This window comes from Lichenostomus cassidix, chromosome 1, assembly GCF_008360975.1.
Source record: "Lichenostomus cassidix isolate B80296 chromosome 1, HeHo_3.0, whole genome shotgun sequence".
Lineage (NCBI taxonomy): Eukaryota > Metazoa > Chordata > Aves > Passeriformes > Meliphagidae > Lichenostomus > Lichenostomus cassidix.
The window spans coordinates 93,163,324-93,176,664 of NC_139479.1; the positions used below are offsets into that span (position 1 = coordinate 93,163,324).

The window sequence follows — 13,341 nt, forward strand, 5'->3', positions numbered from 1 at the left end:
ACCTTCCTCCTTCTCCCCAGCTGCAAAGATAATATTTTTGCAGGCAAATAGGCAGGACACTGAAGTGACCCGGTGCCGAAAGGAGCATTAGTAATGCAGGCAACGCAACAGAACGGAAATGCCAAGACTCTGCTGTATCATCCATCTTCTCCAAGCATTTGACACTGACTGATTAATGCCTGCCTCGTTTTATTTTTATTCCTGAGCCTGCAAAGTTGTGAGGCCAGGGAGGGGAGCCCTAAAGGCTGCTAACATCCAGGAAAGAAAAAAGAGAAATTCTTAAGAAACAAAAATAAGGGCTGCATGGCATCTGATTGCTTGCAGGCTGCTGAGAGTTTAGGGGCAGTGTAAGAACAGGGTAAAAAGAGACATTCACAGATATTTTCTAGAGAAGAAGCAGAACCTTGCCCAGTACAAATGTAGGTCTCCTGTCAGTAGGTTTAACTTCCCTTACAGCCATCTTTTACACAAAGAGCCTTTTCTTTTGTCGCTGAATTGATTCCTTCCCTCTCCACAAACATGCTTTTTCCAGTCAGAAATGTCAAAACCAGATCATTATATAACTTGATCCTAAGGATCTTGGATAGAAAGAGACTCTTTCTAAGCAAGTTTAAGGGTTATTTGGACTAATTCCTTTCCACACAATCCTTAAGCATCCCAAGAAAGAGTCTCCAGCTGAGAATTTGGACTACACTGAAAACATATTACTGCAAACTGCAGTGACCCATGGTGACCTTCAGTGCCCCACAGCCCCTTCCAGGTGAAGCGCTGAAAAACAAATCAAATATGGACAAATTCCAAGGCTGCAAGTGAAGATTGCAAGCAGAATTGGTAGTTACATGATACGCCATTGGGGAATAAATCTCTTCTTGGCAGACAACCAGAGCCAATAGTCTGGGGATGCTTTTGGCATCTTTGTTTTTCATTTAAGCTTGCCCTATTGTGTTCCTGTGCTGGCATCTTCTGCCTTTGTTTTAAAGGGCTCTTTAAAGAGATGGTTAGCTGAAATTCTCAGCTTAAGTTTCATTTAGAGAGAAATCAAGGATTGTAGCAGTCTTCTATAACACTATATTTTCACAAAATCACACAATTCTAGGAAAATAGATACATATATTCCTATGTGCTTGAAAATGGTGCCTTGCAGTGGCTGGAAATCCCAAACATGTGATTTGGCATGTTTATGGAATATACTCAAACCCTCTGGGTTTTGAGGCAAAACCTGCCTCTCCAATGCAACGCCCTGCCTACCTAAAGCAAAGAAAAGAAGCAGACAAATAAATTCCATCCCCTTTTTTCCGCTTATCCACAGAAAAATGGAAAGAGATAGTTTAGACCTCAAAAGCAGAATTTTCCCTCAACAATGCTTTGCCATTTAAAGAAACTGCTGGGCTACAGCTGTGCCTACACTGTGCCCGTGGTGCTGTGAAGCACCCCAGAGGGAGGAGCCTTGGGCTCCAGCAGGACTTGGCAGTGCACCATGTGCTCACACTGTGCCACCTGCAAAAGATGTACTCAAAAGTGCACTGCCCTTCAGCTTCCAGAATAAAACTGGTGGATAAGGACCTTCCCAGAGGATTTAGCATGGCTATGACAGCTCTCTGCTGGCTCCTCACACTCACTGAGCATGGGCACTTTGATGCTGCTGAGCAGGGCAGGCACATGCAGCAGTGAGGCTGATGCTCTGTGTCCTGCAGCCCAAGCCTTTCAGGGCAGATGTATCCCTGTGGCTCGTGCCAAGAAAAAAGCATTCCAGAGCAAGTCACTGTATAACATGCCCTCAGAACTTCCTACCTGTGCAAGCACACAACTGGGAACTGGAATCTACTGGAAAAGTGTGTGCATGTGCCTTCCACAAACTTAGGCAGGCAGGCACTGCCATTGGGCTCCTCTTGGACAGCTGAGCAAACCTCCTCTCACAGCCTGTACTCATCACACCTCATCAGGCTCATGCTGCAGCTCAGGAGGTCCCATGAACCAGTGCCACCAGTGAGCAAGGGGTGCCCCTGCCCCAACCCATCCACTCACAAGGTGTGATACGTGTTGTGAGGCCACCAGCCACCTTGGGAACAGCCCAGAGGGCAGACAGGAGCAGGGCAGAACAGTGATACCTTGCGATGCTTCACCACGTAATAGAGGATGGGCGCTCTGCTGTCAGGCCGGGGTCTCCACACCAGGTCATAGCTGTCTGTCTTGGATGTCCGTGGAGAACTGAGGATAATGGGGGCTTCAGCTGGAGTCACCAGCTCCTTGTTAGCTGCACACTGTGGAGACACTGCTAGAGGGGTTGTTCCAGGCTTTGGCAGTCCAGCTTTATCCAAGGGCAGCTTTAAGGCACTGTCCCTGGAGGGTGGTGTTGGAGGCTGAGCCGAGTCCAGCTGGGCATCTCGCCCGGGGTTGAGTGGAGCTCCTGGAAGACAAAGTGTCACGGCAGGGTAAATGCCCATCCCAGTCTGTGGTGAAGGCAGAGCCGTGAGCCCCTTGTGTAGTGCTGCCTGCTGTGCCACTCAAAAAGGTGTTGGCAACAATGCCTCCTTCCCCTGCTAGAAACCACAGGGCTCCTTGTCTCTCTGAAGTCCCTCTTACCCTAAGTTCAGTGGGGTCCAAGATACCAGGTGGTAACTCTTATCCAGGTGAACTCAGTTTTTAGGCTCTTCCCAGTGCAAGATCAGAGGCAGAGCTAAGCCATGGGGTGAGGCACTACACCCAGATGCTCTGTGTCCTGTTTCTTCCCCTGCTTCCCCTGTCCTTGTCCTGTGTGTTGGGCTGTGACTGAATGGCCACGAGTTCAGACAGGGGCTTACCTGGGCGAGTTGTCCTGAGCTGCACCATGGCTTGGGCACTGCCCACCTCGTTCTCAGCCATGCACTGGTAGATGCCCTCGTCCTCGGGCCCCACGCTGAGCAGCCGCAGCGCCCGGCGCGACAGCCGCAGCCGGTGGTTGCCCGACAGCGGCACGGCGTTGCGCAGCCACATCACCGAGGGCTGCGGGTTCCCTCGCACCTCACACGTGAACTTGGCGCTCTGGCCCCAGGGAATGATCTGCTGGGACAGCTCCATGGTGACCTCTGGGGGCTCTGCGTGAGGAAAAAACACAGCTGCTGAGTGCTGCTTGGCTGGGAGCACGGCATGGTCAAGGCTTTGCACTTTCCTCACTGGCAGGGATGAGAGCAGAGTGATGGATCCTTTCCTACTCTGAAGTCCCACTCACTGGTAGGGGCCCACACGGGGTGCTTCAATGCCCCTTCCCTTCAGCATCCACATAAACCACAAAGAGTGGTAGCCAAAGGCCATCTGCCCTCCCACACAACATCAGACAAGTCCCATTTTTCCGAGGTGAAATGCTACTCTGCAAAGATCGTGCTTGTGCCACAACAATACATTGGCACCTGGATGAAATGCAATCCATGAAACATAGCCTTAGCCTCCTCAACAATTTTGAGAAGGGGAAGTATGCATAGTAGAAATATCCAAGGTGTAGTGTCCCTTATGTTTTTCCACCCCACAGAGAGCTTCCCTACAAAGCAGTACAAAAGGCAAGACGCTCCAATGTCTTCCTTATGCCAATGTCAACTATGTCTAAAAAGCAACCAGTCCTCCACTAGAAAGTATTAGAACAAAAGCAGTGCTACAAATGACAGGAGAAGAGCTTCTGCAGAGGAAGGGAGGATCCATCATCTCCAGCCCATGGTGGGAGCCAAGAAGGAAGAACTACTGCCCTCAAGAAAGAATTTGTCTGGTCTCCTGGAAACTGGAACCGCAAGCAGGGGCTTGCATTACATTGTGGTTTGTCCGGGAAAAGGAAGAGTGCATCAGTGCTAGTACTTTCCCCTAAAAGCAGTGATGAGAGTCCAAGCCCTTCCTGAAACAATGGCTCCAGCAGCACTCACCAAACACCTGCACATTGTAGAAGATGAAGGCAGCCCCGGCCTCCCCAACCCCGTTGTCAGCCGTGCAGCTGTAGGTGCCTGAGTCCTCCTCGCTCGTGGGGTCGATCAGGAGGTTGCTGAGCAGGAAGCGCGTCTTGTTGTAGGCAGAGACGCCGGAGCCGTCCTTGGCCCAGGTGACCCGCGGCGGGGGAATCCCGCTGGCCACGCACTCCAGAATGAGGCTCTGGCCCTTGGTGACAATGATGGTCTGAGCCTCGGGAGGGTAGATTATCCGGGCTGCCTCTGCTGTGGAGCCTGGGGAGGAGAGATGCAGGAAGGAGGTGGGTGGGAAGGAAGGTGGCTGGTGGGAGAGCACCCTGGGCAGTGGGTAAGTAGCGTTAATGGTAGAGCACTGTTTGCCTGTGCTGGGGCAGATAAATGGCAATGCAGGACAAGAGGGACATTCTGTAAGGGTTCTGTGCACACAGCAAAGCCACCTTGCCAAAGGGCAGAGGGCCTTTGCTTGCCCACCACCAAGAACAAATCCTAAGGAAGCATGGCAATCCCAGAGCTGCATACACACACTCCAGGAGCAGACCTTGTGGCCTTCTGCTGCTGGAAAGGAGTTCTCTCAGCAACTGATAATGGTTCACACAGAAAATGAGCTGTGACAGCACTGGCCCATGCTCCCAGAGCTGGAGATGTGCAGTGAAGGGAGAGTGGCTTACGTCTCACACGGAGCCTCTCACTGGAGACTGAAGTTTTCACCTCCTGTGTCACAGGGTTGTAGGCAGCACATTTGTAAGTCCCCTCATCCTCTTGGCTGGCATTAACGATCTGAAGGTTCCCAGATGGCATAATAAGGTAATTGTCTGTAGAGAGAGAAGATGGCACATGGTCATAAGATATGCTGCTGTCCAGCCTCCTGGAAGAACTGCAGTGTCCTGAAGAAAAGACAGACAAGGGGGAAAGGAAAAACAACATGATGTCCCAGGTAGCATGGACATCAGGGAGAGCATGCCACAGACCCTAAACTAACTTATGCTCAGATGAGTGGCAAAAGGACAAGGAGGCAGCAGGTAGAGACAGCTACTGCTGGTAAGGAAGGGTGAAACTGAGGGCCCTGTGAGGGAACCTGCTGGGACAGACCCCTGTGCACTCACCTCGGGAGGCCTCCAGCCACTCCTGCTTCACGCTGTAGCGGACCTGAGCCTTGGGGTGACTTTCAGGCAGGTCGCAGGCAATCACAGCTGTGTTCCCTTCATCCACCTCGATCACATGCTGGCCATCGAACTTGAAATCTTTGAGATCTGCAAAGAGAGCAAAAGACAAGGCATCTCAGTGGCTGGCTAAACATCTCAGTGTCAGCTCATCCTCCCCTGTGGACCCAGGACTGTTTCACTGCGATGCCGGCAGAGGACTGCTCCGACCCCAGCAGCTAGGGTAACTAGCCTGCTTTCACAGCTTGATTTTTTTTCCTCCTCCTTCCTACAAAATGAGTAACTTAAAACACAGCTTCTGGAGAAACTGGCTGCTCCGGGGCTGGGAAACTGGGTGCGAAAAATCCTGGCCTGAGAGTAAAAAATGAGCCAATTTACTGCAGCACTGAAGAGCAGCCAAAACTGGCCCTTCTGCCGCCTGCTATTTCACACGTGGCTGCTGTCCTGCTACCGAGAAGCTGACTTTGGAGTCATAACTCAGGGAGCCCAGCCTGCTCCAAGGGTGTAAAGACGTCAGGTGGGAGAAAGTGTGTGATGCTCCTTGAGCTCCTCTAACCCCTGAGCAACTGGCATCTCTGCTCTGGGCACTCTTGCTCCCATCAAATATCTCACAGCTGAAAGCTGGTTAACCACAATGCTTCATGCATGCCCAAGCAGTGCCCACACTCCAGTTAAAAGAACAGGGACTTGCAAGGGAAACCAGCTCCTCCTCTACATGGCACAGCTGCTCCTTCCTGGAAGCAGCCATGAAAACCCTGTCCCACCATGTCCCCCTGCCAGGCTGTGATCAGGGTTTCCACGCTGGCCAGGCTGATGTGGACGGCAGGACTGGAAGCACAGAAGCTAAGAGGAAGGGGTACCTGACTTTTCCTTCCCCTGGTGTTCTAAAGCAGAAGGAGAGGACTGCAGTGAAACCCCACAGATCTGGCCTGGCAGGGAACATGCCAACCTGGCCCACCAAACTTCCCAGAGAGAAAACTGGTCTCTCTGGTCACGATGTCAAATCTTGCTGAGGCACTGCAAGTTTGCAGTTTGTCTCAGACAGCCTATGCTGTGAGGGAGGAGAATTTGTGCCAGAAAAAAATGCATTCTTACAATGCCATGCACCAGCCCAAGCAATCACTAGTGACAACAGCACATCCTGGAGTTGATCACAGGTCACACTGTCACATTGAGGCTCAGGTTGGTGCCTCCTCCCACCACTCCAGGCTAACAGATCTCCTGCGTGGCATCCACTAAATCTGGGTGAGACCACACTTCCTTTGCAAAACCCCTCTCTAAGGCAGTGTGTTGCATCTGCAGCCACAGCACAGCCACGTGCTGGTGACAGCTCCCTCACCCCTAGAGACCCATCCCAGGCCGTGGCACCCACAGCCTCGGGCAGTTTGGGTAGCTGGGGGGCAGCAGGAGGGCTGATGGGCAGCAGGCAGCCTCCCTTGGCAGCCCCAGCCAGCAGAAAAATGTGGGGTTTGTTCTCTGGGAAATGCAGCAGCGCTCCAAGAGCAAAAGACAACTCTGGCTCCAAGCTTCTCCCACCCACAGTCATGGAAAAGTGACATGAAATTTCTCATGCAGACTTTCTGATTAAAGCAAGATCCTTTATGGAGTTTAAATAAAAACCAGCTCTCTTGGCAAGGCGTCGAGAAAGCCTCCCCGAGCGCGGTGCGGAGGGGCTGTCGGGGCGGCTGCTGGGGGAGCCAGCGGTCCCGGGCCCAGATCTGAGGGAAGGGGAGGAGGTTGAAAAGAAAAAGGGGAGGTTTTGCAATGTCATAAAAATGATTTGCAATGAACATGCTTAATACTTCTGGAATTTCTTGGCATTGTTCAATTAAAAAAAATAATAAAAAGAAGGAATACGGGTGAACTTCAGAAATGTGATTAATCCTTTAAGACAAGCTGAGGAGGGGAGCCATGTTTCCACTAGATATTAAAGCCAGATGAAAGTTAACTCTTAACTTGTGAAAAGCTGGCAGTGCCTCACACTCCTCCTCCAATGAAAGTTACTACTGGGGAGGGGAAGGATGATGGCTATTTTCTCCTCTTTGCTTTTTATATTTGATCAAGGAATAAAATAGTAAGAGGCACAGAAATGGAAAGATGTGGAGAAGTGGCGAAAGCCCAGTGTCTGCCTGCCCACATCGCACATGTTTCTCCGATCAACAAAATATAAACGAGCATCAGGAAAATTAATGTGCGCCTTGGTGGTCTGGATTCATCACAGCCAAATTAAGATTTTGGAGCCAAGGCATCGGCTCCAGCAACGCTGGCAGGGATCTGCACACACACACTCACACGAGCACGTGTACATGCACACACGACCCTGAAGAGAAGGGGCCCAGGAGCCTGGAAAAAGAGCAGACCCAAGGTCCTGGCACAGCAGGAGCCACCTTGGAGATGGAAAATGGTGTCCCTGTGCCAGGGCACCTCCCAGGACGACGTTGGGCTGGGAAGACAGGGAGACCCCTCACATGCAGCCCCTCAGATGGAGGCTCAGCCACATCTCTCACAGCTGTGGGCGTTGCAGCCCCACAGTGAGAAGCAGGACCTGAAGCCCTTCCTGGCTTCCCCTCAGCCCAAAAGTGAGGGATGAGGGGTGAAACTGTGGACAGAGGGGGAAAGAACAGAGGAAAGGGATCCTGTTGCTGCCTGGGGGATAAAAAACCAAGTGCCTCTGGAGAAGCAGAGTAAAACTGGGAGGGGTGAGGGGAAAACCAGCAGAACTGGGACAAATTACTTTCTCATATGCAAGTGTCCAAGCTTCCTGCCAAACTACTCCCCTAAATTCCTGCTTCCCTGCAGAGAACAAGACTGGTTTATTTGCCAGTGGATTTTGGCCACAGGCAATCTCAATTGCCCTGCTCGCCACTGGTATGGGCATGTACAGCCATCCTTTAGCACTGATGGGTCAGCCAGAGCTGGTGAGGGGTGGTCAGGGTCACCCCTGTCTCCCTCTGTGCATGGGACAAACTCCCCCTCACACATCCTGTTGCATTTGGCCCCAGCACAGCAAAAGAGAGGCTGCAGTGCTGGGCTGGGACAACCAGCTTTGTCCTGGGGCGTTCAAACAAGCTGCCCCTGAGTTGTGGGGGAACCATGCATGTCCCCCCCAGCAGGCAGCATAGGGCAGGGAGGGGTGGAGGAGAGGGGGATATGCATCACTCACCCCTTCAGCTGCCCAGCCAGCAGCAGCCAGGCCCCATGTCTAACATGCAATTTGCACCAGAGCCTAACATCCACTGCAGCTGGGAGAAACCACATCCCCTCTCACTGGCTGGGTTTTCCTTCTCATATGGCAGCACCCAGCGTGCCAACCCATGTTCTTGTCCTTAAAAGACACGCCTGACCACAGTGAAGCAAGTCTTCATCTACCAGCCATTGTCCGGGAGGTGCTGCAGACAGACAGGCTGAGCACTGCCAATCCCACCCGTGCTGGGGTAACAGCGCTTTTTCTTCCCCTGTTTTTTGTTTAGGAAGGAGTGCAACCAAAGGCCATTGCTTGTGTCCATCTGCAGCAGACTCTGAGGCACGATGGGGCGAGCCGGGGTGCAGAGAGGGTCAGCCCTGCAGCCAACTGTGCTGCTGTCACTGGGGAGGGAAACCAGCTGAGTCCCAGGGCTGGGGGCCAAGCAACGAGGCCGGCGAGACAGACCCGATTAAATGAATGGGAGATCATAAATAACTTCAGAGAAGACGCAATAGTAAATAAAATGATGGCCCTCAAGGTAAAAAATCTCCCTGCCATAGGGAAGGGTGAAAGAGGGAAGGGAGGGAGCCCGAGAAAGGGAGTAGGCAGGAATGGGGTTATCCTAGGGGCAGGCACCTTCCACTCTTCCCCCCTCAGCTGTGAGAGCTGCCTAGGGCTATGGCTCTTGCTCCCCATCCAGCCAGCACTGCAGGAGCCTGGGCACTGGGGCTGTCAGCACCAGATTACCCCACCCTGCTGAGACAGGCACAGCCCCACAGACTCCTGCCTACTCACACCCCCCAGCACATCTCCCCCACCATGCCACAGCCCCACTCCCCCACCCTGGGCCCATCTCACAGTCCTCATGCCACAGCTCTGCTGGCTCACAAAACACCACCTGTGTTTTCCTTCTCTCCCCTCGTCACACCACCTCTGCCCCCGGGGCCAGAGCCCCCGTGCCTGCTCTGCAAATGCTTTTCCAACAGGCAGCCATCCCCTTCCCTCCCTCCCACCACTGCCTCTGGGGAGTATCAGAGGAGAGGCTCGGGCGGAGGAAAATGAATGGGGCTGTCTTCAGAAAGGAGCTGCAAATTCCTGGGGGATGCCCAGCCCGACCCCGTGCAGGGTCACTGCCCACAAGCACCACTCGCTGAGGCCCAGCTTCCCACACGTGCTGCTGCCACACGGCTGAGGACTGAGCTCACCCGGGAACTGGGCAATGAGCCTCCCTTGCCCACAGCATCCCCGGGACACAGTACCTGCACTCCCACATCCCTGGCTGCAGGGAATACACTGGAGTGGGTGGAGTTTCTTTGCTGCACCCCTCACCTATTTTTCTGTTTTGTTTTTAAATGTTATCCAGGTCGGGCTTGCCGCTGTGTTTGTTACACTTATTTTCCATGTATGCAGATGAGTGCTGAGAGTTACACAGCTCTGGCTACCTCTGCTCTCAGCTTTGCTCCATGCACTTCAGTTGCCCCTGTGAGCTCCACGAAAAGCTCTTGACCGTCCAAGCTGCCTTTGGCTGTTACAGAACCAGCCCTCAGCACCATGTACAAGGCCCCGGTGGAACTACTTGGCCCCACCAGAGCCCACTGCAGCCACGCCTTTTACACACGGCATCTCTACCCAGGTGAAGGGCTGCGGCAGGGCTTTCTGGCAGGATGGCAACTTTGTTACTTAAAATTGGGCAAGGAAAATATCTCTTTGCAGCTGTCATCCCTATGAAGGCTTCAGGCCTGGCTTGGAAAATAAAGAATACCTGTTTTACCCATACAAGCTGTCCCAGACTGCAGTGCTGCCCTGGGGCTTGCAGGGCTGATCTTGTGCACCATAGCCAGGCCAGCAGTGATCAGCAGGTGTGACCTGCAGTGACCTACACTAATGTGCCATGGGCTGCCAAGGTTGAGTGTGAAGCACCAGGTCAGCTCTAACTGGACCCAGAGGTACCCAAGCAATGCCTGAAGTTCTGCTCCCTTCGTCACTTTAGAAATCTTCCCCTTCTGTAAATCCCTCCTCCCTCCACCTGTTGGATATGCAACAGCTATTTTATCTCTGCTGGAGAAATTAAATGCAAGTTTCAACCAGCTCTCTGAGCCAGGGGGAAGAGAGATGGACTCGGCGTCACTGTGCTGCAGACGAGAGAAGGAGGTATCAGTCCCATGGCTATGCTGTGGCTGCCAGCGCTGCAGCGATGGTTATCTGCTTGCTGACTGTCAGCAAAGCACAGTGAGGCCCCAAGGGACAGGGCACACACAGCCTGGGGCACTCCAGAGTGTTTCCTTCAAAGAAGGCTGAAAGAAAGGAGGGGAAATAGTCTAAAAGTTGGCCAGACGATGTTACCTACACTCCTTGAAACCTAGCAAGTCACTTCTTCCAATGACTGCAGCTCCTCTTCCAAAATAAACCTAAGCCTTAAAAATATTTCCATCACCCCCCCTTTCCCCCACTGCTTTCATTTACATTCCAGTTTCACTCTCCCCCCATAATTTTTGGATGGAACTAAGACTTTCAGAGAGTTTTCTTTCAGCTCAGAAGGGTGTCTGGAGGAAATGTATCAACTGCAATGCTGACCTGCCAGGGGCTTTTCTCTCACTCCGAGAACCATGGTCACTACTGAATCAGCTCTGAACAAGGTCCTGTATGGTCTGGAGCAGGAGAGAGAACCCATGGCACACCTGCTACCACAGCTTTCAAACTCAGTTCCACCACCAGCTGGTGCTCCCTGTTATTTCAAACAACTGCAACACCCCTGTTGCAAGCAGCCTCCAGCTCATGAACATGAAACTGGTTATTTGTACCCCTCCAGAAGGTTTTCCTCCTATACCTTCAGCCCCGTGTCTTTACTGGGATGCCCTCTCTCTACACTCACTGACTGCCAAATGCTCCCCATCTGGGTGCTCCCTATCACCTGAGGCTGTCCAGGTGTGTGGGATACAGCCTCTGCCATCCCCAGCTTCCCCTGAGGACAAGGGATCCATGCAGCACAGCACAGGGGTTTTCTACAATGGATTAGTTGCTTCATCATCCAACCTCTGGCTCCAGTTTTGTGAGTTCCATTGAATGGTGCTCCTGACCTTCCTCTCAGTAGTGTGTTTCCCTTGAGGGACCACAGCAATGGCCAAGTCCTTCTCTGTTGCACCCATACCCCCAGGTGCAATCCAGTAGGTGAAGGTGATTTGCCTCCTGGAGAGGGCTGATGCACTGCTCAGTTGTGACTTCGATTTGTCCTGAAGGACATGGTGGGGCCTTAAGGTGCTTTAGGACCTGTCTCCCATTCACCATTGATGCTAGACCAAAGCAGACAGATAGGTCAAATAGACACACTTTGTCCCAGGAGACAGAGCTGCTGGTGGTGGGTTGGGGTGAGAGTTAAAAAAAAGGGAATCAGCTAAGCAAGAACTGATCAGGCTGAGGAGCTGTGCACAACCTACTCTCTTAAATGCAAACCATGCCCTTGGTAATCCCATCCACCTCTCCCCTCCTCTCCTTCTCTCTATCAGGCCACCAGCACACACAGCCCCCTTTCTGCTCTGGAATGTGTTCTCCGAAACTTAATCTCAGCATGGGGCTCAGGCCAAATCCCCCGACAGATTCGGCCCCGTGACAACCCCCTCCCACCCTGCCTCAGAGTTCAGCAACTCTCTCCTTGCTTTGCCTGGCCTCCTCCTCCTCCCACCCAGCCTGGCCTAAACATTTCACTCCTGATTAATGTATCAGTGACAAGCCAATAGTTCTTGGCTTTAAAGCAAAGCCAGGCCCCACTTTGCACAAACATCTTCACTTCTTCATTTTCTTAAGACTTAGCCCCAAACTCCCCTTTGCTGGGAAAGATGAAGCCCTTTCTACGCTCAGAGACCATCACTGCAAGGCAATGGCAGCCTCCTCTGTACACACTTGCTCCACCAAACACTCTGTGGGTTTCTGAGAAGGTGGGGCTCTCCACTGCTTTCTCAGATGCATCCAAATACAGCACTTACTGGCCAAATACACACAACATCTGGCCAAAACCAGGCGCTTGAAAGAAAGTTGTCCACCTAAGACACCTCTGGCCACGCACACATCTCCCAGTGCCAGAGGGCAGCAGTGAGGAGCATGTAAGCTCAGGGATAGGAGCAAAGTCCCTTGCTTAGAGCTGTGTCTCAGGAAGGCAGTAAAACCTAGCACACACTGACCCTGTGCTGGCAGCAGTCCTGCAGCAGCCCTGGCAGCAGTTTGGCCATCAGCACCAGCAAGTACTATTGTTAAACTCAATCAATAAGTCAGGAACCAGAGGTATTCTGACTGTCAGGAAACCAACCACACACACAAACCCCATAGTTCAGGTATGCCCTGGTCTTGCAAAAACTTTTCCCTGCAGGACAGGTCTGCAGCCCACCATGCAGGAGGAGGACAGCATGGGTCAAGCCAGGCCACAGCATGCTAGCCAATCCAATCAGCAAAAATGCTACAAAATGGCCTACGCCAAAGGAGCCATCCCTTGATGCCAGCATGAACAACCAAGCATGGATGAGTCTCTCAAGGTGGGTGAGTGACAGCCCAAGCAAAGCAGGGGCCAGCAGAGAACTAAAGCTACTCACTAGCTAAGGTGACCACTGCAGGGACGCTGGCAATGACTCCTTCAGGCACACGAGCGATGCACTGGTATCGCCCCACAGTGCGGTTGTTGAGAGCCGTGATGATGAGCTTCCCTCGCTCCACATGGATACCCAGCACCTCGTCTGATCCAGCCAGCTCCTTCCCATTCAGTCTCCAGGTGAGGTTCACTCGGGGGGGATCCACCACACATCCCAGGCTGACTGGGCCCCCAAGTTTTTGGACAATGGAAGCAGGCTGCACTGTGATCTGCAGAGATTCACCTGCACAGAGGCAAAAAATGGGAATATAAACGCTCTGTGAGACTCAGCAACAGAAAGGACAGAAGAAAAAGCTGCAGTGCTGTACATTTTGCATTCCATACCATTTCTGTTTGTGCTGCACATTCCCCTCGACTCCTCACAGACCCACCCTATGTTTAGAGATGTACACCAGCCCTACTTCTGCTTGACACTGCCAGAGAGAAATGTCCCAC

General features: G+C 52.5%; 1 protein-coding gene across 2 annotated transcripts in view; it reads right to left on the minus strand.

The window, feature by feature from the left end:
- The window catches only part of BOC (BOC cell adhesion associated, oncogene regulated), a 53,608-nt gene that overhangs the window by 8,530 nt on the left and 31,737 nt on the right, over positions 1 to 13,341 (minus strand). For both annotated transcript variants that reach the window (XM_085071267.1, XM_085071259.1), the window contains exons 3-8: positions 12,851 to 13,129; positions 5,030 to 5,176; positions 4,595 to 4,738; positions 3,888 to 4,181; positions 2,802 to 3,074; positions 2,109 to 2,407 (exon numbers count right to left, since the gene is read on the minus strand). In XM_085071267.1, coding sequence (XP_084927393.1) covers positions 2,109 to 2,407; positions 2,802 to 3,074; positions 3,888 to 4,181; positions 4,595 to 4,738; positions 5,030 to 5,176; positions 12,851 to 13,129 — 1,436 coding nt within the window. The remainder of the gene's footprint in view (positions 1 to 2,108; positions 2,408 to 2,801; positions 3,075 to 3,887; positions 4,182 to 4,594; positions 4,739 to 5,029; positions 5,177 to 12,850; positions 13,130 to 13,341) is intronic.